Genomic DNA, 24,278 nt, shown 5'->3' on the forward strand with positions numbered 1-24,278 from the left:
GATGGCGTGACATGCAATTCCGTAATTTTCATAGTAGGCATTATTTTTTAGAACCGTTCGAAAAATTTCCTGGAATACTCTCCGCTTGGGATCCAGTGTCTTTCCTAATACCTGTTATATCAACTTTTCGGAATCACACTGTTTGCCGTGTTATACCTACTCCAGTAGGTATTCATATGGCCGATGTGCCATGGAAGATTAGTGACGTAATCTTTCGAGAAATATGCAGTGTATTGTTCTAGAACATTTGAAGAGATTCGCGAACACTCGAGAACATGCGGGTGTACTATATAAGCAAATCGAATTGCGTTTCGGGACAGTTGTAAATAGTGAGTGATAAATTGTAATTACTGTTATAAATTAATCCATTTTAAGGCTGTTGTAAATTTATTGTTGTATTTAAGTGGATGTCAGTAGTGACCAGATCTACATCGTAAAATTTGGAGGAACTTCTGCAGTTGATGCCAAGAAATGAAAGTCGGTCAAGGTGACTTTAGCAACATTTAACATTTTTTATTGCCAAAGGCGTTCTATTCGCAAAATGAATATTTTAATTTTAATCGGCGAAAAAATAAATTTATGTTTTACTTTAGATTTTTGTGTAATTTTATTTTGACGATTGTATGTAACTTTTCCTGTTACTTAAGCATAATAAAAGTTATTATTATTATTAAGCTACCTTTTTAAAAGTTTTAGGTCAATGTCACTCCCACTTTAGTATTTTGATAAAAATGGAAAATGACTTCGTCTCAAGTGGTTCAAGAACCTGAGACCGATTGATAGATAAAGCAGCTTTATGACTGATCCTAAACTAATCAGTGGTACCTTCGGTGAAAGTGTCTGATATTTACCCAAAGTATCATTGGAATAAGCGTTGTGGATTTAAGTAGAAAAATTCAACAATATAACCCCTTTACTCTTACAGCCCAGAAAAACACAGCCCTTGTGCTCGTTTGATATTTTCCTTGAACACGATTGGTGACCCAGAAATAAAAAAAAAAAACCTTAAACAAAAGAAAAATTATGTATATTTAATCAAGTAAACATAATAACAAAACTTATAGAAAATAAAACAAAGTAAATTGTTAAGTTATACAAAAGATGTTAGGTATATAAAACAGTGTGTGATTAAAACTCCCAAAAGATATCAGTTTATAAAAATAGACGCTTAAAATCACAGGAGAGATAGGAAAACATGCAACTTTGAAGGAATCTCACATTCAAGTTCGATTTGCTCCGAATGCATGGGAAAGCCTTCAAAGGATTACACGTTTATGTGCGTTTTACCATTGTACAACTGTCGAGACAAAACTTGATTGAAAAAGAAGAAAGATTATAAAAAAATAAAATGCATGCGTCAGTTTTGGCAATACGTCTAATATTGTCATAGGCCCAAAAGGCACTATAAGGTTTAAAAACTCGACAGAGTTTCTTTCATTGTCAATCCGCAAGTTTTGTACTTAGGTGTATGAGGCCATCTTGTCTTATTAAAAATAATGGGTTCAACAATTTGAGTGCAACATTGATTAAAATTTACATCTAAAAACATCTATAGTTACATTAAAAATTACAAGAAAAATTGACATTGCGCTTTTAACTTTCCCTACAAGCTACATAATTGTGCATCGTTGCTTAAGTTTTGACGCTCGCGTAAAACACTCACTCGTGAATTCGTCCTCGTCCTCCAATTCCGCTTCCCTCGCCAATTCTTCGGGGGTCTTTTTCTTACGCATTAAAGGGTTTGGTTCCTCCTGAACGGAATCGACTACCTCCTCCTTCTTCTTTATATTGTACTGAAACAAGCGTTCAATTAATTATACGAATTGAAACAAGCGTCTTCATTATTGAGTAAAACGCAAGATTAAAAGCGTATTACTTCATTACTCATTTTAGAAACCTTATCTTTTTCGCTTTTACCTAATGCCTGTCCCTTGCTAATCGTCTTTTACCCTTAATTACCTATTTTGTGCATCAACTTCCCTGGCGTTATTAATTACTGCACAAGCGAGATAATCGCCGATATGATTTGATTAATTTCCTTTGAGCTTGGGAAGTTATAACGAATATTAGATTTGCAATTAGAGTTCTTTGGAAGGAAGGCGTGTCGGTAAGCTAATTTGAAATAAAAGCGCTACGCAACTAGCCAGGGAGAGTTAAATATGAAAAGGGTTGACGTTAAAGTGTACATAAGAGCACACTTTGCCAAATGAGCGTCCTTTTGCAAATGAAATCTAACCAAGAATGATAATGTTCTAAGCGTGCTCATTAATTAAAATACAGGAATACGTAATGTTGAATTATTTCCGTCGTATTGCGCTCGTTGAAACAAAAACGGCATATACGCTAATGGTACACCCCTGGCGTTCAATTTCTAATGCCTCATTGTAGAATTCTATCAGTCACTCCTTTTGGTTAGACATTGAAATTTTTTATTCAATGACGGCTGAGTACTTCGGAGATTCTTCAGAACGATATTGCAGAGTACTTTAATAACTTTAGAGATTCTCGGTCTCTCTTGTGAGAGGCATTCCAAACTTTGCCCACAGAATTGGTATACAATTATGAAAGATTCTTCAGATATTCTTTATAGATGGTTTAGACGATATTCTCATTAGATTTTTAGACATTTTGATGAATCTGAAACAAATACTAAAAGCCACAAACAAAAACATACAAAAAGTGGTCCTGGTTCAGGGGTGTTCGCGGTTTAAATGCTATTCAACACAAGAAGGCGTTTTTTTGAAACTATTAAGTGCACCTTTCTATGGAAGTTTACCTGAAGGCACGGATGGGTAGAAGTACGAATAAAGGAATTATTTTTTGAAGGCTATTCAATAAAAGGCGTTTTCCTTGTGTGTGACGTTAAAAACGTCCAGAATTTTCAAGATTGGACGACTACTTTAAAATGTGAGGGCAAAAGGACCAGGGGCGTAACTTTTACGGTAGTCGCTCAATCATGAATATTCTGGACGTTTTGGATTTTACAGGCCACAATATACAGGGTGCTCATTATGTATGGAATATATAGTATATAGGTACTCGGTAAATATCGAATGTATGTTAACATTTTATTTCCCATAATAAGTTATTTTTATTTCAGAAAACAAATGAGCTACAAAAAAACAATTGATTTTTTAAAAATCGCAGTGCACCTTTTCTTTAGAGATTTTTTTCTCCTTTCGATGATGTAACATGTTAGTACTCTAACGCAAGCAACTTTATTATATTTACACCAAAAACATGAATCTAGATATCCTACATCAAAATTAAGCAAATGAATGTGTACCTACGTTTATATTAAACCTTGAAGACAAAATGAAATTAGCAATAAAATGGTTTTCATCGCAATAAGCGTTCACAATAATTTTATTATTAACTGCAAGTGAACTAAATCACGGAAAACTTTAAATGAATGTCTGAGTATTCTGGGAGAAATTGATGCAGCAATCATTGCTAGTTTCGTGTTCATTTGTTTTATTTTGATGTAGGATATCTAGATTAATGATATTGATGTAATTTATTATAATAAATTAAACAAAAATTTTTTTTGCAAACTGGTAGTGACATGTTATATCATCAAAACCAAAAAAATCTCTATCAATGAGGCTAATGAAAGAGGGTTCATTGCTATTTAAAAAATTCATTTCTGAAACCAAAACAACAGAATGCTGCCTTATTATAGGAAATAAAGCGTTAAACGACTTTCATATAGAAAAATGTTGTATACAGTCGATATTTACCGAGATATATACTATATTTACGTTATTAGACGTAACTGATAATATTTTTAAAGGGATTGATGACAATAAATTAACTATTTTGGTTTTGCTCGATTTTACACGTGCGTTTGACACTATTGATCACAAAGTACTATTTGCTATCTTTAAACATATTGGGTTTGATTGCACAACAATTACATTTTTTAAATCATATTTATCGTACCGGTCGCAAATTGTGCAATTGCATAACAAATTGTCAAACAAAAGCTTTGTTTCAGGGAGAGGTGTACCGCAGGGGTCGAATTTAGGCCCTCTGCTATTTCTTATATATTCCTCGCGACTTTTCTCTTGTTTAAAGTTCTGTAATTATCATAAATACGCAGATGATCTGCAGATTTATTTAACGTTTGATGAGAAAGAGGTTCTTACAGCTTGTGACAAGATTAAAGAAGACCTTAATAATGTATTTAGTTTTTCTCAGAAGCACTCTTTGTTTGTTAATCCTAACAAATCTTGTGCAATCTTATTTGGTCCTAGATATGCATGTGAAAGGGTAAAGCCTTTAATATCCATAGATATTAACGGCACGCCTATCTCGTTATCTACCCGCGTTAGGAAATTAGGATTGCTCATGGATGAAGGTTTAAGGTTTAACTACCATATTTCAAAGGTCTTACAAAATGCATATTGTAACTTAAAAATGATATTTATGAATCGCCACGTACTGAATAAGAAGATCAAAACCTTACTATGTGAATCTCTAGTATTATCCCATTTAAACTACTGCGATACACTTTATGATGCTTGTATACTATAAAGGATAGTAAGAGAATACAAACATTGCAAAACTCCTGCGTGCGTCTCATATTTGGTATGAAAAAATTTAATAGCTGTGGAGATCAAATTAAAGAAATTAAATGGCTGACTATGAAGGATAGGCGAGAGTTACACAAAGCCTGTTTATTCCACAGTATAATATTGTTTAAAACCCCTGCTTACCTGTACAATAAAATTTCATACCGAACGGACGTACATAATGTGAATATTAGGTTCAAAGGAAGCCTATCAATTATTAAACACAGAACGTCCCTTTTTAAAAGATCTTTCAGTTATCAAATTGCCAATCTTTATAATAGTCTTCCGAGTTCGCTTACATCGCTTCATATGAAACCGTTTAAAAGAATATTCAAGCAAACATTAAACTGTCGTTCTAGGAGATAATGCCAAGTTTCGTTTGGTTCCAGTTTTATTTTATTTACTCTTAATAGCATTTTTCTTTATTCCCACTGTGTGTTTCTGTATTGTTCTTCATACTTTTTCTTTCATCCTCTCGCCAGGGCATATTATACGTAATTTACATTGTCTAAGTAAACCTTGCAACTTGTCATCTTTTTCTTTTCTTTTTGGTTGTTGTTTTCGTGGTTAGGTGGAAGATCAGCAAGAGGAGCTGTCTCCCAATGCTGAACCTCGCCTCTTTACCTTAATTGAAATTTTTGTTTTACATTTTGTTTTACATTTACTTTATATATTTATGCAAGGTAATGAAATAAAGGCATTTATTATTATTATTATTATTCCATACATAATGGGCACCCTGTATAAGAAAAAGGTTTCCCGCGGTCGATTTCGGACAATTCGCTGTAACCCAAAGTTGATTTTCTTTTAATGGGAATTATAGTTTGTCATAGTTCTGAAAATTGCTTGTTTAACGAGCTTTCCGAAAATGTATATGCTTATTAATACATCTTGCCTGAAAATAAATAACAAAAAATGTAGTTAAACACTTAAAAACTGTTTCAAACGCTCTTTCAACATTTTGCGGTAATTCTTCCTCTTCCTCAGTTCCTCAGAAGGATATTTTCAAAATTTAGTTTTCAAAAAACCCCACAAACAGAAATTCAATGGGTTTGAATCGGGCGAACGTGCTGGACTTTTAATTGGTCCCTGCGTCCCTATCCAATTAGCTGATACGTTTACATTTTAAATAATTTTGAACAATTAACGCATTTTGAACTGGGGCACCGTCTTGCTGAAAAATAACCATTCATTAATCGGCCTGTGATCAATATTTGATTTATTAATGTATATATGTACTTGTTAGCTAACACACCGGGTGAATATTCCAAAACCGAACATAGGGAATTAACATGGTAAAAAGGTTTTTTGCAGATCGTTAATCTCCATGTTAACTTAGAGGGTTCATAGTGACACCATAATCGAAAGGTTTTTTTCTCATCTAACGAATTAATTCATTTTCGGTTGTATTTCTCATTATTTTATCAAAAATTCGGCAATAAATCCAATTACCAAAATCATGTTAACATGTTTGACACATTTTGGTCGCGTAGACCGGCAAAAATGTTCCTGGACCCGTTTCGGTCCAGGAAAGTTCGTTGTTTAGCAACTGGCTAAAGGACTGGATTGGTGTATTTTGAGGTCTGAATCTGCTTCGAGAAGGTAGGCATTCCTGAGCGATTTCAGAAAAACGTTTTTTTACATGTAATGTGTTTTGTACTTGTTCTTATAGATATGGAAAAGGGTCTTGCAATAGTATTTTCAAGAAAAAGGAGATCATTACCTCCCTAACTGGAAACGACGTTTAGTACCAAAAGTTAGGCAATACCGGGAAGGGAGAAATGTATAGGAAGTTGAATTTTCTATAGCTGAGACTTGAATGCTAGACATACTGCAAGCAAAGTATGGAAGAAAAAACACCACATTTAAAAGGAAAGACCCTCGTCCGATATTTGAGCAATCCTTAAGAAATGAGACTGTTAAAAATTGGCAGAATGCAATAATTCGGCATGAAGGCAAAGTGTGGCAAATTGATATTTTAATAAACATCGTAGTAGAGCCACTGATAAATAATCAACGTGGGAGATGACTTGACATCAACAGAATTGGAGTCAGATTAAACGTAACATTTCTCTCTCTTAAGCTGCAGCCCGTCTGAGCTTCGCTGAAGGATATGCATTTTTCAACAGGATTGTAGAGTATCAACAGAAATTATACTGGTACCAAATATTGTTTGCCGAATCATTCTCGAGTTATTAATAAAATAATAAAATGTCTACTCCATAACATTTAAGACGATGGACCTCTGAAAGGGATCCAACTTGTTTGCTTCAATTCCCTTGTACCTTAACAATACCTGGTGTAATTTGTGCTGCTTCATTTTAGAATCTCCTGTAGAATAATATTAGTATCTTCTTTTACAGATGGCACTTGCTTGACGTACCTAATGTAGCTTCTTGGTTGAATCTCGGGTTGAATATTTGACCAGGACCCCCTTGTTTAGTTCTACGTTCTCATGGGGGTAGGCAACGCTGTGGACTAGTCTTTCGACTAGTCTTTCATTTCAAATTGTGGTTGACAATCCTTCATCGCAACTAATCTCCTCTACGATATCTTCCTGAGCACTAGAACTCGCTCTTTCTCTTTGGCTTCCCCTTGGACTTCATCGGTTGGTCTTTTACATCTTTATTATTACAATTTGTTTTCTTCGATTTAATTAGCTTTATATTTTCTTTTTAGCGCCAATATATTTGTACGATTCACGATTAATTTTGAAGATAGTTTAATAAAATGGATTTACTCCAAATATGCGCTTATTCCACTTCGGCTCCATCGTTGGCTTGTTTTTTGTTTCACTAGGTGACTATAAAATTTTTGTCAGTGGCGTACTTCCCCATGGTCAAGGAGGGTATATATTTTTTTAGGGCAATGGCAATTTAAAGAGTACACTTTTTATGTGATGGTTTTGTTCGTCTGTCCGCCTGTTCCTGGTCTAACACGAGAACCAAAAGAGATAGCGATGTCAAACCTTCGCCAATCGATTTATACGAGTTCAACGATCAGTGCTATTGAATATGAGCCGGATTAAAAATCTGGTTTCCTAATGCGAGATTAGTGGCAAACGATCCCCTTACGGTAAATCGTATGCGACTCGTTGTATATCTTGTTTAGATTTAGCAGCATAAAAGATGTGCATTGTAAGAGTACTTATGTAATATAACATAGCGGTTACAATTAGAAGCCCCTTGATTATGCAAAAGTCACTGACCACCAATTAGGTAAATTGGTAGCAAACGTTTTAGAATTTTAGATAACATAAAAATTTTCTATAAAAAAATGTTTTGAAGATAATATATTCAGTGTTCCAGACCATTCCACCCTATATAATAAAACACGTGAATCGAGTGTACTTACATTAACTAAATCGTTATCTGAAATACATCACAGTTCTCAAAATACCAACAGATCATATTTCTTAAATCTAACTAACCCAGTTTACAGAGTAGAGCGTAATAATTGTCTACGCCAACAACTGTTTTTTTTTAAATTACCAAAACTTTCGTTAAGCAGTCGCAGGTGTCAGGGTAAAGAGAACACCATAACGTAACATTGAACAAAAATGATAAAAGGCCACTAAACGTTCTGTAAAAATGATACGAGCTTTAGGTAAGTTATTGTTATTGTTGTTAAGTACTTCATTCACATTTACCTTTACTGCAAAATTGGAAACTGTCATCGGCGAAGGAATAGCCCTAATCAAACATGTAAAGGTGTAAAGAGCGATTCGGAAATACCCTGTATATAATATTTTTAATTTTGTGAGTTTAATGGTTCTCTAAAATCTAAATAATAGAAACATTATTTGAAAGTCGATTACTAATAATAATTTAAAAACTAATAATTTCCACTGCGCGTACGCGTGTTCCGGAAGTTACTAAAACTGGTGAAAAAAGGAAACAAAAGACCATTTCTTAAAAATTCCTTCTTAAAAACATTTTTGTGTCTTTTGGCCACAATTAATTCGATATATGTGATACAATTGTACCAACAACAAAATAGTTTCTCGCATGGTGAATTTTACTCTGCGCGGATAATTAATGCGCGATTTTGTAGGGCTTGTTAAATCTACACTAATACCAGATAAGGCATTATATACGCACAATTGGCGCATAGCATTCTAGTTTAAGACACTAAAGAATTATAATGATACCGTTCCTAGAAACAGAAATATGAGGGTGGAAATATAGAAAAACACGGATTTACTATCGTCGTTTTATCTTCAAATACTCTAAACCTTAAAATTAATTAACACCATAATGTAATTATCCGTACCACTGACCAGCTCTCATTGAAATTTCGTGGCGCTATGTTAAACTGAGAGCGCCCCGGCTTGTAAGTATCGTAGGCCTGGCGTAGAGCCAATAATATCATGTGATTTTTGGCAACATTTGAAAAAGATTGGCACTTGAAAAGTCGTTGCTACCAGATTAAATTTTTTGGACAACCGTCACGACCAGTATTTGGGTTTGGAACGTAAAATATAACCACGTGAGTTCCCTCAGTTATCCTTAAACAGAATTGAAGTAAATAAATTGTTTGTCGGTTTTACAGACGCTGCAAAAATACGGATTATCCCGAAAAAAAAAACTACGTAATAGACAGTTAATCTCGCCTAAGAATTATTTACCTAGGGAGATATAAAACTTGTGGTATTTTAGGCAATAACAATTTAAGTGCTAACATATTTTGTTATCACAAAGAACCCTTGTTAAAACTGCTGTGTAAATGCTTACTGTCGTGAACCTGATGAAGGGATTGTGCTTTGGTTGCTCGGAGTCGTAAAATCATCCTTAATGAGCCATTAGAAAAAATCAACAAGGAACATTGAAGCGCAAATTTTTACGTAGTGATAATCTGACCAAGTGTTTGGTCAAACTCGGTAACCTCAAACAGTTGTATTAATAAAAATGGTTCTTTGCCAGATTTTGTTTCGAAACATTCCAATGTGCACGATCCGTCACCTATCTTTCCTAACTCATTGTCACTGAACGGAGGATTGTATCCAACTCAATTCTGTCACCTGAATAAGTTCGTCGTATATGAGGTACCATTTTTTTCATTTGATGTTTGAATCTTCAAGAAAAGAAATGATGATGATGATTGTAGTTTGTGTTGTAGCTATGCTTCTGTAAAATTTACTATAAACCTAGTCATAAACCAAAATAAATCAAAATCGTTACCATTATGTAAATAAATTTTTTAATGTAGTCAGTTTGTAGTATTTTTTCATTTAACATTGATTAATTAATTATGCCTAATCTTTCAAAGCAAAAGCTTTTACCTTTTTTGATGTTACAGCATGCATAAAATAAGGCGATGAACAAGAAGATGGCGCAAGAATCTTATAATGCCTAATTGTACACATTAATAAATGTGAATGTTAATGAATAAATGATACTGAAACAATTTGGTTACTTAATGATCGTATATTAAAAAAAAACTTGAGCGATACGATTTGCTAACCGAACAAAAATACGTACCTTTTGCAGTCAATTTTAGTACTTTACTCCCCTTTCTAAAACAATTCAAACTTCCAACCAACTCAACAAATGTTTTAAAGGTAAGAAAGCTTACAACAACAGTCGTCGTATTATTACAAAGAACGAAAAAACTTTGATAATGAAAGGGACAAAATCTCGTATAACAAGACAAAGAAAGTTTCTACGATGATTGCCTTCATAAGAATGAAAGTGAAGTATCGGAAGTCTAACTTTTCGTTGTAATTTATATAGTAAACTTTTAATGTCATTTTTATGTGCGCCACCTTTGCGAGACGTCATTAAAGGAACTTCGGTAGTTACCGTTAGAAAAACTAAAATGCCAAAGCGCATTATATTTGTAGCAAATTATAGCGGCACACAAAAAATAAGAATCTTGACGTATCATGAGCAAAATTAGCATGCGCTGAAATGTGATGGAAAATTAGTGAAATCCAGTGCGGAATAAATTGAATTCATCAATATACCCCTTTTATTGTGTAAGTACCAAAGAAAAAACGCGTCTTTTGGACTGATGAAAACCGATTATTCTATGAAAATAAGAGTAGAAATCATGGTTTGGATAAATAATTCGGAAAGAAAAGTAAGCTTTGCATGTGCAAAGTACATAATAATAAGGTCTGAGTGGAATGTACAAATGTGACTATGTGGAAAGCTTTTCATGCCAAATTAGATGATGGTTGAAACGATAATACCAAATAAAAGTGAAATAAAAGTGTTGGGCAGCTATAACTTCAATGCGAGCATCGTAAAGGGAAGCAAAAAGAATTCCCACGACACTGGCGTCCTCTACCTACCATTGCAAATACATAATTCCGATGAAAATTTAATAGCGACTTCACTAAAATAATGCAGAATCCTCAATGCGCATTGAAACGTGCTGTATCGAAAGAGATAATGTAACGGATGTAGGTCAGCATCTTTTGGGACCTTAAGATTTCGTGCTACCTTTGTAGACCAATAGTGGATTTTGCTGGCGTTTCGGCAGGTTGAAAATGTAGTAACGCTCCATCGTACCCGAACGCTAGGGAATTATGAAATTCAGTCTGCGAAGCATACACGATGCGTACATGGAAAGAAGTTTGAATATAACGTAGGTGTACAGATTGTTCCCGGATGGTTTTAGATCTAATTGAGCAGATACCGAGAAAATTTCTTATAAATAGGTATATACATTGAAAGGAACAAATTTATGTACCTACTTAACAATTCTTCAGACACGTCAATCAGTAGTTTCACGTTTTTTTCTCATTAAACATTTCATATACAAGGTGTCTCAAGTAGGAAGTATGACGTCGGCATATTAATATTAATGATGTAGAAGAGTATAGTATTCTTAATTTTAAGTATCAAAATAAATGATTTATTGGTAGTAGTTCAAAGAATATTTTAATTTGCCAACCGGGGTGCAAAGATGGTGCGTTATCTTGCATCGTTTAATTTGAATGGAGTATTGCTCTCTTAATTAGTTTAGGAAGCCTCTCAACTCGAGATGTCTAGGATTTATATCATATTTCGTTTTCTTAATTAGTGCTATTGGGTTACCTCTTTCTTCTGTGCTCTCATGAATATAACGATTCCAATTGGTACAATTAAAAGAAATGGCGCACTTAGTTATTATTAGACGTTATATTAAAGAGGGACAGGATTAGTAAAGATATAGTAGGAATTACTTTTGGGGGAGATTTTGGGATTCATTCGAGTTTTTGACTACCAGAGTTGAAAATGAGACTTGTTATAATATATAATATATTTTGTTATTACAAAGGACCATTGTTATAACTGCTGTGTAATTGTGTACTTCTGTGAACCTGAAGAAAAGATTGAACTCTGGTTGTTCCTAGTCGTAAAATCATCCTAATTGGCACATTATACAAAAATAATTAAGGGACATTAAAGTGCAAATTCTAATTGCCACGTTTAGGGTTGAATTATTTGATTAATTTTAATTTACACGTTGAGAGGTTCCACCCTGTATACGTACAGTTTCTGAAATCCCCACTTAAGTTTTCCACCACATGCAGTCAAAAATGAATTGGGTTAAATACTGCACATTTTCTATTTGGTTAATTTTTGGTTCATTTGATTTTATTTATGGTCCCATTAAAGTTCCTTTAGCATCTTTTTTAAAACCTCTTTTAAGATTGCTTCATCAAAATCGTTAAAATCCTCTTAAAAACATTTACCCTTTCTTTGGTGATTCATTAGGACCTCTTCAAGAATCTTCTTTAACATGTGAAATTACTTCCGAATGTATTTTTTATCTTTTCCTCTCAAATTTTCTTGGGGGATCCTCCTCAAAATCATCTTTCCCGATTGTTTGAGGATCCCCCCTTGGAATTTTGTTTAGAATTTCGGCACAATCTTCTGTAGGGTTTTTTTATCTTTAAAATGTCCATCAGAAACTGCGGTGGAATTTCCTTTAGGGCGTGGAATCTCTTGTAGCATCTCCGTATGTATTTTGACACCTGCTTTAAAATAGATCTCCTTCATAGCTCGCCCTAGAATCTTCTATAGAAAGTCTGCTTCAGAATTTCCATTAGAACATCCTGCTTTAAAATCTTTAGAATTTGCCGAGGAATTTGCTTTGGATTCCACAATTTGTATTGTTTAACTAAAACCAGTAAATAAATAGGGTGGGTCGAGTAAGACGCTCAATTATATCAATATTCGGTACTTATTAGAGATAATAGAAAATTATAAATATGAAAGTTGTAGCAAATTTCGTAGGTCGATAAAGTTGGTACCCCCACTTTGCCCAAATCAAGTAAAATTATGCCTATAATTTAGGACTAATTAATGACTAATTTGTACCCACAAAATTAGAATTTGTAACCGCTTAGTTCCGCCGGAAAACCGATTTTTAATTTCCCGATTGAAATTTTGTTAGTTGCATCAAAAACTATGAATTAAAGATTAATTTGTACCTAAATTAGATTTTGATTGATTAAACAATTTTATACATTTAAACAATGTTTAATAAAAATAAATGGAACGTATAGATTAAAAACTAATTTGTACTCACAAAATTAGAATTTGTACCCGCTTAGTTCTGCGGGAAAACCGGTTCTAAGGTGGAGGTGCTAACTTGAAATCAAGTTAACAGCCCCACTTTTTCCGATTGAAATTATAGTCGCATCAGAAACTATGAATTAAAGATTGATTTGTACCCAAGTTAGATTTTCATTGTTTAAACAATTTATACATTATTTAAACAATTTATTTCTAAAAAAGTTCAATTCTCGGAATTAGTAAAGAAATGCAAAGTATAAATTAAGGACTAATTTGTACAGGGAATATGGAGGTCGAAAGAATGCACTCTGTTAAGTTAGTAAATATCCTCGAAATCGTTTATGATTTTGTATTGCTGTTTGCCTATCTGTCCGCTTGTCTGTCTGTCCATGCGTACAATAACAATAACTGTTTAGAAACGCCCGATCGCATTGAAAATTGGTAAACACGTTCTTAGAATACAAGAAAGGTCGCCATTGTTTTTCAGTGACGTAGACTATTGGGCCAAAAAGTTATTATAAAAATGATGCTATTAGCATTAGACCGAGAGATAACGACAGATTTTGTGCGATGATTTTTAATAAACGTCTGTCACCGCAATTTTCGCTTTACATATTATGTAGGACAGATATAATGGGCATGTAATAGGCAAATGAAAAATAAATACAGTTAATTAATACATATTTGATATTTCATATTGACAGACCTCTGTAAATCAAACTTTTTTCAGCGGTTTTTGGAACATTACCATTACAGGGTGTCAATTTTGAAACTTGCAGTCGGCCTTATTTTCCAAACTAAAGAAGATATTGAAAATTGCGCAAAACCGTTTCGGGGATATCAAGGGGGAACCAGAATGACGTTATGAGTGACAACCTCAACCCCCCCCTTAACCCCCAGCCCCCCCTCTTCAAAAACCCTAAATGGCAACCCCATACTTGTGACAGATCGTTGGAAAGATACTGAAAAATGCTTTGCAGTGGTATCAATAAAGTCAATATTCATTAAGATGATTTAACAAAAATTAAATAAATGATAAAAAAACGAAATGTTGGCATTGAGGGATTTATGGCAAATTGGCCAAGAACTTCAACCCGAGCTGCTTCATTAAGCAATCTTGGTTGCTTTCTTTTTCTATTGACTTACAGTACAGCTGAACATGTGGAAATAATATTCATTTATGGCTCCGAAAATCGATCATTTTTCCAACGATGTGTCGCAAGTATGGGGTTGCCATTTAAGATTTTTGAAGAGGCGGGGGCTGGGGTGTTAAAGGGGGATGGCGAAGCGAATAGACAACGAAAAACGTCTGTCAATGTGCTAGTGCCCTATTATTTTTTCTCTGCAATATTATTTTAAACTTGATAGCACACGTTTATTAATAAACTTCTGTTTGCTATGTTGTCAAAATTTGAAAAATGACATAAAAATAGACGGACCACTCAACTGAACGTATGATATACGTTTACACGCTAATTTTAACCTATGTAAAGAGAAAATTGCGGTAAATAGTAAAGATACAAGTGTATAATCAAGTCTTTAAAGCACGCGCAACGAGTTTAAGGGCACGACGCAAAGCGGAGTGCCTTTAACGTTGCAAGTGCTTTAAAGACCAATTATACACGTGTATCTTATAGTATTTTTTATTATACCTGCAGTATAATCTAAAAATAGGAAATACAATGAAGTCATATGGACGTTATACTCGAATACATGTCTAATTAAGTGGGCTGGGTGTTCGTAATTTCACGATTGCCATGGAAATGTCACTTGACGTTTGCTTATAAAAATCATCGTTTTTGGAATAAAACGATTTGCGTTGAAAAAGATAATACACCGTCCATTAAATCGATTGTTGTAAAATCTAAACAAACGTTGGTAGGTGTAAAATCCATTGAGTTAGAAAACTAATGGAGGGAATCAAATGCTTGGCCAGACGTAGACCATGGGAACCAAAAGTGGCCTCTAGCTGTGATTAAAGTACCACACCATTTCCGTTATCATTAGCGTCTCACTTCAGTGGCGTAGAGATATAATTTTCTTTCCACTAATAGGAATAATAACAAAAAAAACGTATAGAAGGAGTAAAATACATGCTCGTGGTAAAGTAAACAAAATAGACAAAGATGGGAAAGTATGCAGATTTAATATAATCATGGATTACAAATCTAAATATACATCGATGTGTTCCAGTAGTATAATTAAGGCCAGTTTACTATAGCCACTACAACTTGACAACTCCCATTAAATTCACTGTGTTGATCAATAGCTACAATTGATTGGTTGATGGTTTCAGGTTCATTACAACGGCAGAGAGATTCAATAATAATTTATTGTTTATTGGTCTCAAAATGTATCCGCACTCGTAAAAAAACTTACACCTGATATCCATATTATAAACTCACACGTTTAGCTGTAAAAACAAGTTTTGATAGTACCTACTGCATATTTGATAAACATTTTCCGGTGCAACCTTTGGTCGAAATCACAGTCAATGAAGCGTTGTGAGCACAAAAGCAAATTTCGAGAGCTGTTCTTGAGATATATTTGTTAGAATGTATAGATAGTAGTCGGCTGAGGGTAATTGTCAATTAATAAATAAAATAGAAAGTTATCATTTGATTGAATTAGTTTGTATTCATCTTCCACATTAAAACAAGAGGTTATGGGCTATCTCAGCACATTGTGAAGTGGTTGGTTTTTGGTGCAGTTTGAAGAAAAACGTTTGTGAGCCGAAACTTAGAAATTTGAATTACATTACACATCAATCAAATGGCAGATGAGGAAAAATTTGTGTTCCGACAATTTGATGGACGAGAATTTAGCAATTGGTATTTCCGGCTACAAGTAGTGCTAGAGGACAAAGGAATTGAAAAATGGTTGGAAACAGATGCAGCCAAAGCTGTAACAGAACCTGATATCCGTGAAAATAATGTGGAAATTGCGAAAATCATTAAGGAAGATCGCGCATGTCGTTTACAAATAACTCGTCGTGTTGCGGATTCGCATTTAGAGTATTTGAAGGAACGGAAAACAGCATTTGCAATGATACAGTCGCTTCGTACAACGTTTGAAAGAACAAGTATAGCAACAGAAATAAGTGTAAGAAAGCGAATGTTACTGCTACGTTGTGAAGATTCAAGTAATCTAACTGAACATTTCCTCAACTTCGACAAATTAGTGCGCGAATTAAAAGCATGCGGAGGAGAAATGGATATCAGAAATTTAATTGTCACATTATTTTTGACTTTGTCAAGGAAATATGATATGGTGGTCACTGCTCTTGAGACGATGGATATTAAAAACTTAACAATGGAGATTGTTCGCTCGCGTCTGTTAGACGAAGAGAGCAAATCGTGCAATTTGGATGCAGGTCAAAGTAGTTCAAATAGCATTGCCAGGTATGGTGGTGTAATACGTTGTTATTTTTGCAAGAAAGAAGGTCATAAACGCAACGAATGTCCAAAGTTACTTCAGAAGAAGAACGGTAGATCAAGTAAAATGAACAATGTGAATTTGAAGAAAGGAAAATCGAATTTGGCAATTAGCGAAAATGCGGTAGATGATGTGGCGATTGTTGCTGACACGAGTACATTTGCCTTTGTTGGCCACACAAAATCATCAATTCGCTTCATAATTGATTCAGGTGCTTCTGAACATATGGTGAACGATCTATCATTGTTCAATGAATTATGGGATTTGGAAGATCCAATTATTGTAGGTGTTGCGAAAAGTGGTGAGTCGATTCGAGCATACAAGCGAGGTATAATTCGAGGAACTGTTGTTGTGAATGGTGATGAATAACGTTGTACACTGACTAATGTACTTTTCATCAAAGATTTGAAATATAATCTGTTTTCGGTAAGCCGATTGGAGGATGCTGGTCTAGAAATGATTGTGCAGAATGGATTGGTCCATATTATGCGTGGTACAAGTGAAGTAATCACCGGTCGGCGGATTGGACGCTTGTATGAATTTGAAATGAGACGCATTTTGAATGAAAACGCACACGCGGTGATAAAATCCACTGGCAGTGTAAAGCAAAGTTTAAAACTATGGCACAGGCGACTAGCACATATGAATTACGCCGATGTAAGAAAAATGACATCGTTGGTTAACGGTGTTGGCGTATTAGTTGATGACGCGGATACTATTTATGAACCTTGTATCATGGGCAAGCAATCTAGAAAGCCGTTCGCCAATTTAGGCGGAGCGCGATCAAAGCGTACGTTGGCTTTGGTACACAGTGATGTTTGTGGGCCGATTTCACCATCCACATGGGATGGTGACATTTATTGATGACTTTACTCATTTTATGGCAGTGTACCTTATCAAAGAAAAATTGGATGTCTTCACTATGTTCCAGAAATACAAATTAATGGCGGAAACGCATACTGGGCAGAAAATAGGCGCGTTACGTTGTGACAATGGAGGAGAATACACATCTAATCGGTTCAAGGCACAATGCGAAGCATCTGGCATTCAATTACAGTATTCGATTTCGTATACACCGCAACTAAATGGTGTCGCGGAACGAATGAATCGAACGTTGATAGAGAGGGTAAGGTCCATACTCGAAGATGGACATATGGAACGCATATTTTGGGGTGAAGCTGTATATTGTGCAACTTTTGTGATGAATCGTAGTATAACTCGAGCGATTCAGTCGGTTGCAACACCATACGAGCTTTGGATGGGGAAGAAAACAGACATTTCAAAATTCCGTGTTTTTGGTTCGCCTGCATATGTACATATTCCTGATCAACTTCGTAAAAAGCTGGATGCAAAATCAACCAAGATGGTGATGGTTGGTTATGGAGTTAATGGGTATCGACTTTGGGATTCTTCAAAGAATCGAATTGTTGTAAAACGTGATGTAATATTCGATGAATCAAAACGCAATGAATCATCGAACATATTTTACGAGTCAGATCAAGCGAAGAGTGGTGTTGACGAGGCGGAGATTGACGATGTTGGAGATAAAACAACGTGTAAAGGAAAGGATAGTATTGATTCAGGCGGAGAAATAGATGTTGGACGAATTGATACTGAATTTGATAATCAAGAATTATATTCCGGCAATGAATTAGCACGTTCAAAGCGAAAGCGTCAACCACCAAGTAAATTCGGTAGCTGGGTCGACAGTTCGACAATTGAATTAAGATACGATGATGAGCATGAAAATTATCTATCCACATGTTCATTTAATACAGACGAATGCTTCTCTGCATTTGCACTAAATGCAATAGCATTCATTGATGATGTTCCCATGAAATTTGGAGACATTGCAAAACGAAATGATTCTGATCAATGGATGAAAGCGATCAATGAAGAAATGAATTCTTTAAAAAGAAATGAAACTTGGTCCCTTGTTGAACGACCATCCAACCGTGCTGTCATTACTTGTAAATGGATATTCTCAAGGAAGCGGAATGCTGCAGGAGAATTGGAAACGTACAAAGCAAGGTTGGTCGCTCGTGGGTTCACGCAACGAGAGGGGTTTGACTTCAATGAGACCTATTCACCGGTGGCGAAAATCACGACTGTACGTCTTTTGCTGGCGCTTGCGATTGAATAAGTCTCTCTACGGACTTAAACAAGCGTCAAGAGTTTGGAATGAGCGTTTTCACACATTTGTTGTAAGAATTGGTTTCTTACGTTCGCAATATGATCAATGTTTGTACTTGATGGGCAGTGGGGCAAGTATGATCTTACTTTTATTGTATGTGGACGATTTAATTTTGCTTGGAAAGAATTTGGATAAGATTTTGATTGTTAAGCGTTTGATTGCAGCCGAATTTGAGATGCAAGATATGGGTGAAATAAAAACCTTCCTTGGCATCAATATCCAAAGAAACCGTGATGCTGGGACATTATATTTAAGTCAACGCAAATATCTCGAAGACGTTCTACGTAGATTCAACATGAATAATTGCAATCCGGTTGCCACACCAATGGAGATTCAAACCAAGAAGATCACACGCAGTGAATCAGAATTCACGAAGAAACCTTATCGTGAACTGATTGGCTGTCTTATGTACATAGCTTATGCAACAAGACCTGATTTATGTGCCGCTGTCGGTTACTTCAGCCAATTCCAGTCATGTGCGACTGATGAACATTGGATTGGTGCAAAACGAATATTAAGATATGTCAAAAGTTCTCTTGATTTGCGATTATTATACAACTGCCATTATAAATCACCAGTATTGGAGGGATTTGCCGATGCTGATTATGATAGTGAATCAAATGAGCGAAAATCGATTTCAGGAAATATAATCAAAGTGTTTGGTTCAACAGTTGGATGGACAGCACGAAAGCAAACGTCCATTGCTTTATAACTACGGAGTCAGAGTACATTTCTTTGGCGATTGCTGCTGCTGAAATTATCTGGTACCGTGGTATATTATGTGAAATTGGTATATCTCTGGATGGACCAACGATTATTCATGAAGACAATCAAGGGAGCTATAAAAATCGCTTTAGGTGAAAAGGTTTCACAACGAACAAAACATATTGATATAAAATATCATTTCATTCGTGATTGCATTGAGAAACAAATCATCAATCTTCGTTATATTAAAATGCAAGAGCAACAGGCCGACATAATGACAAAGGGGTTGTCAAAGAATGTATTCCAGTACATATGCAAGAAAATTGGACTTGTAAATTGATCTGGATATTATTTTTTTTTTATAGTTATTGTTCTGTTGATTAGATGTAAAGTAAGCGATTCAAATATTTAGGATTAAAATTGAATCGAGGCGGAGTGTTAGAATGTATAGATAGTAGTCGGCTGAGGGTAATTGTCAATTAATAAATAAAATAAAAAGTTATCATTTGATTGAATTAGTTTGTATTCATCTTCCACATTAAAACAAGAATATTTACAAATGTTAGGTAACCATTTTGCTCGAAGTACTGGTTCGTTTGGAAAACTAAGAAACATAAACTAGGTACCTACAACCTCGACTACAACATGATATAATAAATGACATGTCTTACCGATGAAAGGAAATGCCCTGTTTCTTCCCTTTATGAGAAATTTTGCATGATACGCAGCTAATTATTCTCAATTCACAAAATTGCGTGTAAAAACACTATGCGGCAGTTAGTTATTTATATAAACCAGAGCACAAACCGATCCGAAATTATTAGGTAAGTACTTTAAAATGGCAAATTTAATAAAATTTGAATTTGATGGAAAACTGACAGTGACAGGACCCGCGTTTTCATATGTCAAATAATGTCGGCCAAAATGTACCTCACGGGAACCTATCCACGCGAGTGACCTCTATCTGTGGCAACTTCCGTCTACAAAAATTCTTACCCCCTCTACCATTATATTCCCTCCATTAGTTTTCTAACTCAATGGTAAAATCCAACTCCAGTAAAGCCTATTATAAAGAATATGAAAAGTTGTTTCCATGGATGAATAGGAAGTTACTTACGAATAAAGTCTTAAATGCATCGATAATGCTGGCATATATGAAGGAAATGTCAAAGGTATTTAAATCTTCTATATTTTGGTGCATTCATTCAAAACTTTAAAGCAGTGCTGCGATTAAAAAGTGGAACAGATTTGGAACCATACCCTAAATTACGCGCGTTTGTGAAAGCTTCAACCAAAGGATAGGTACAAAAGCCAAAGAAATGTTCTGCATTTACAGAAAGCGACCTAAGATGATTTTTTATTTCATCCAGATGACAGTTTCAAAAGTCATACTTGAAGTATCGTTACTTAGCAACTTTAAAGCACGTGTGTTTTAAAGGCCCTTTTTCGCACGTATTTGAGTGTTTAAAACGGAGATTGTGATTCAGGTATAATAAAAAAAACGTTTAAAAATCATCACACAAAATCTATCGTTACCCCTCGGTCTATATATATTTTGGAACAAAAACATCCTCGTAACTTATTAAATGAGACAACGCATAAATATGAGTCTAGAGGACTGAATCTTATAGTGCGGGGCATAAAATTGTTTTTATTGTTATAAAAATCCAGTTCAAGAAAATAGTGACTACTTCCAATAGAAAAATGAGCGTATAATCTTGAAGTGTTTTAATGTGTTTAAGGTTAAATGTTGTTTTTATCATTTTTAGCATCTGTGTATTGTTACGGATATTCTAGAAATCCCAATAGTCATCGAGGCGTCATAAAAGATTAGTCATCGGCGACAAGAAACGCAAGCATTTTTTCCGAGAACATTCTGGAATATTCAAGCATATGTCTATGCTATGCTTTTGCTATTCAGTAATGTATAAACTGTTTAAACAATGAAAATAAATAAAGTGTCAATCAATCGGGAAAAGAGGGGGTGACTTGATCTCAAGTTAGAACCACCATTTTAGAACCGGTTTTTCGGCAGAACTAAGCGGGTACAAATTCTAATTTTGTGGGTACAAATTAGTATTTAATTAGTCCTAACTTGTAGGCATATTTTTACTTTGGGCAAAGTGGAGGTGGCAACTTTATCGACCTAAATTTCATGATTTGCAAAATGTGCTGACTACTTTGCAGTGAAACGAGATATATGGGAAAAACTTGATAGTGCCGCTATTTTGACTGGTTTTTCCAAAACTATGAACTAATGAAACTACCCAGACAATTAAGATCGCGACCACCTGCCTCCTTCGAATTTGAATAAATAGTCCTTCTAATAATATAACATAACAAATCTCCTGTGTTGATACTTTTCTTCCTACTTGACGCAACATATTCATCAAGTTCGATAATAATAATTAAACTTCCCAACAGTGATGTGAATTACCCGTTAATAATACGTGGACACGTTGCATGTTAATGAATTGATTTTAATTAGCGTGTGTTTAAAATTGAAGTGTACGATCCAATCTGAGTTGGATACGGTTTCTGCGGTGCCTGTCTCGTTTTAATTAACTTTTTGCTGACATGCATTTGCAAGAAACCGAAATTAGATTGCTTGTTATAGCGATGAAATTACATAGATTCTTTGGTGTTGCCACAAACGCAGCTTGGATTGCAACTACTGGCAAGCAAGGGGAAATGTGTGCGAATACTGAAAAAGCTCAGTGGTTTTGTAAATCGTTCTTGAAAGTATTGTTAGATCATTCGCATACATTTAAAAATTATGGGTCCATTCCAAATGATAAACCGAGGCAAAAATCCGACTGTCCAGCAGCTGTCATAGGTAAAGAAATTTTAGCTGTTTCACATTTACAAAACAAAGTAAAATTTTAACAAAAAAAAAACGTCAAACCATTTCTGTGACATATTTATAATTGGTTTTCATTATAATTGTAAAGTTCTCGAAAAACTCCCTTCTTAAAGGACGGGGCTCTAATGGAAATCCCCCTGGTAGTAGATGGCAGTACGATGCAAATGAATGGTGACTAATCCTATTAATTTTGCCACATATAGTATGAAAAAATCGTCACGTAAATTGAATTGTCATTAATTATGTAACTCGAAAACTAATGATTGTAGCGGAATTTACATCGCACAAATAAACGAGTCAACCTAAATCGTAATTAATGCATATACGGTTCGTTAAGGTAAACAAAACGGCACTGAATTTATTGGTCATACAAACTAAGCCAAAACGAATTAATCCCTTAACAAATTTCGATCGATGCGCCTTGCAAGTTTGCCCAAATACCAAGAAACTACAATTATTTATCTAACTCAGCAGGTTTATCTCTACGGCCCACCTCGGGCGGGAACTTTTCTCCCGTTTTATGGGAGGAAATAATCCTAACCCAGACATAATGCTCAAGCGAGAATGATAATAATCTTATGAAGGAGGTGAAAAGGTTGACAAAAAGAAATTTTCAAATTTACTACATCGTAAAACTTATGAAAAAAGGATATTGCCTTCATTGTACGATTTTCATATTTTATAACTTTTATCGCATCTTTCTAGTTTAAAGTCATCGCAATCCGGCCAAGTTTAACTTTTCAAAACTTCAACAGCAATTCGCGGTTTTGCGAGAAGTTGTAAGCCCTCAAGCGCAGTCATCGACGAACGCCATACTCTCTATGTAAGTGTTTGTTTCAATTTGCAAGTGAAATTGGTCGAATTGAAATTGAGACTTGTTTTAATCATAATTCAAAATTTATATTTCGGAAAACACGGTCTCGATTTACATTTCTATTTAACTTTATAATACGGTTTTTGTTCGTGCGAAATACCTTTCGCGCTTTCCTCCGCGTTCCCTTTTTATAAATATATGCGAGCACTCTGGAGGTTTTCAAACCTTGCTCGGATAATTAAACGGTATTTAAGGTTAGGCTTTGGCATATTGCAACATTTCTGAAATGTGCCTTGAGTCAAACATATGACGAAAGCGCACCGCTATTAATTTAAGCTCCTCTGACAATACGCTACTAATTTACGGTTACGTCGTCGCATTGCTTTAATTTCATCAAATTTGTGATAAATGGAGCTAAATTGTTTTGTTTTTGTTTTAGCGAATTGTTTACGAGTGCCTGTAACTACAAACGCTGAGAGCGGGTTGTTTTGCATAATATAACTTTCATTTCTATACCCTCGCTATGGAAAAACAAACCTATCCGAATTTATGTATGTTGCCCAATAAAAACTAGCTTATTTTCATATTATACAAGATATACCTACATTTTTGTAGCTAATGATTATTGATATCCTTGTGCTTAGTTGCAGATCGTTCATTTTTCTTTTCAGACATGGAGACCAATTCAATTTCGGATAACGGTCGATCAAAAATGAGTTGGTGTCGAGTCTCCTTTGGAAGTTCAAGTCAAGTACAATTTCCGATGTAAACAAAAATTCCAAAGGTGACTCGACAGCAACTCATTTTTGATCACATAGTACTTGTTAGAAATCCTTACAGGAAATAATCTCATCCTTAGGTAGCGTTTCAAGCTACCAAAACCTCCCTAACTGCAAGTGAATGATCGTAGATGGAACTTTGTTAGAAATTTCACATTTTCACATTTCAATTCAAAAATTGCGAAATCTTGACCTTCAAATTGAAATTTAAAATTACTAAAATTCAATTTTTAAGTCACTTCTTAAAGAGATATTATATGTGCATGTTTCCACCATCATATTTTGGCCCGTTATCTTGAAATTATTGACGTTCTGACAGTAGCTCTAAATGTGGAATTAATTTTTCGACTTTTATTGAAATAGGTACCTAATGCCAAAATGCTTGGGATTTTAAGAGTTAGATC

At 34.8% G+C, this 24,278-nt stretch overlaps 1 protein-coding gene across 17 annotated transcripts in view; it reads right to left on the bottom strand.

The window, feature by feature from the left end:
* The window catches only part of LOC116176810 (complexin), a 501,249-nt gene that overhangs the window by 3,655 nt on the left and 473,316 nt on the right, over positions 1 to 24,278 (bottom strand). For all 17 annotated transcript variants that reach the window (XM_031495588.1, XM_031495591.1, XM_031495581.1 and 14 more), the window contains one exon: positions 1,664 to 1,793. In XM_031495588.1, coding sequence (XP_031351448.1) covers positions 1,664 to 1,793 — 130 coding nt within the window. The remainder of the gene's footprint in view (positions 1 to 1,663; positions 1,794 to 24,278) is intronic.

Source organism: Photinus pyralis, unplaced genomic scaffold (assembly GCF_008802855.1).
Source record: "Photinus pyralis isolate 1611_PpyrPB1 unplaced genomic scaffold, Ppyr1.3 Ppyr1.4_LG7, whole genome shotgun sequence".
Lineage (NCBI taxonomy): Eukaryota > Metazoa > Arthropoda > Insecta > Coleoptera > Lampyridae > Photinus > Photinus pyralis.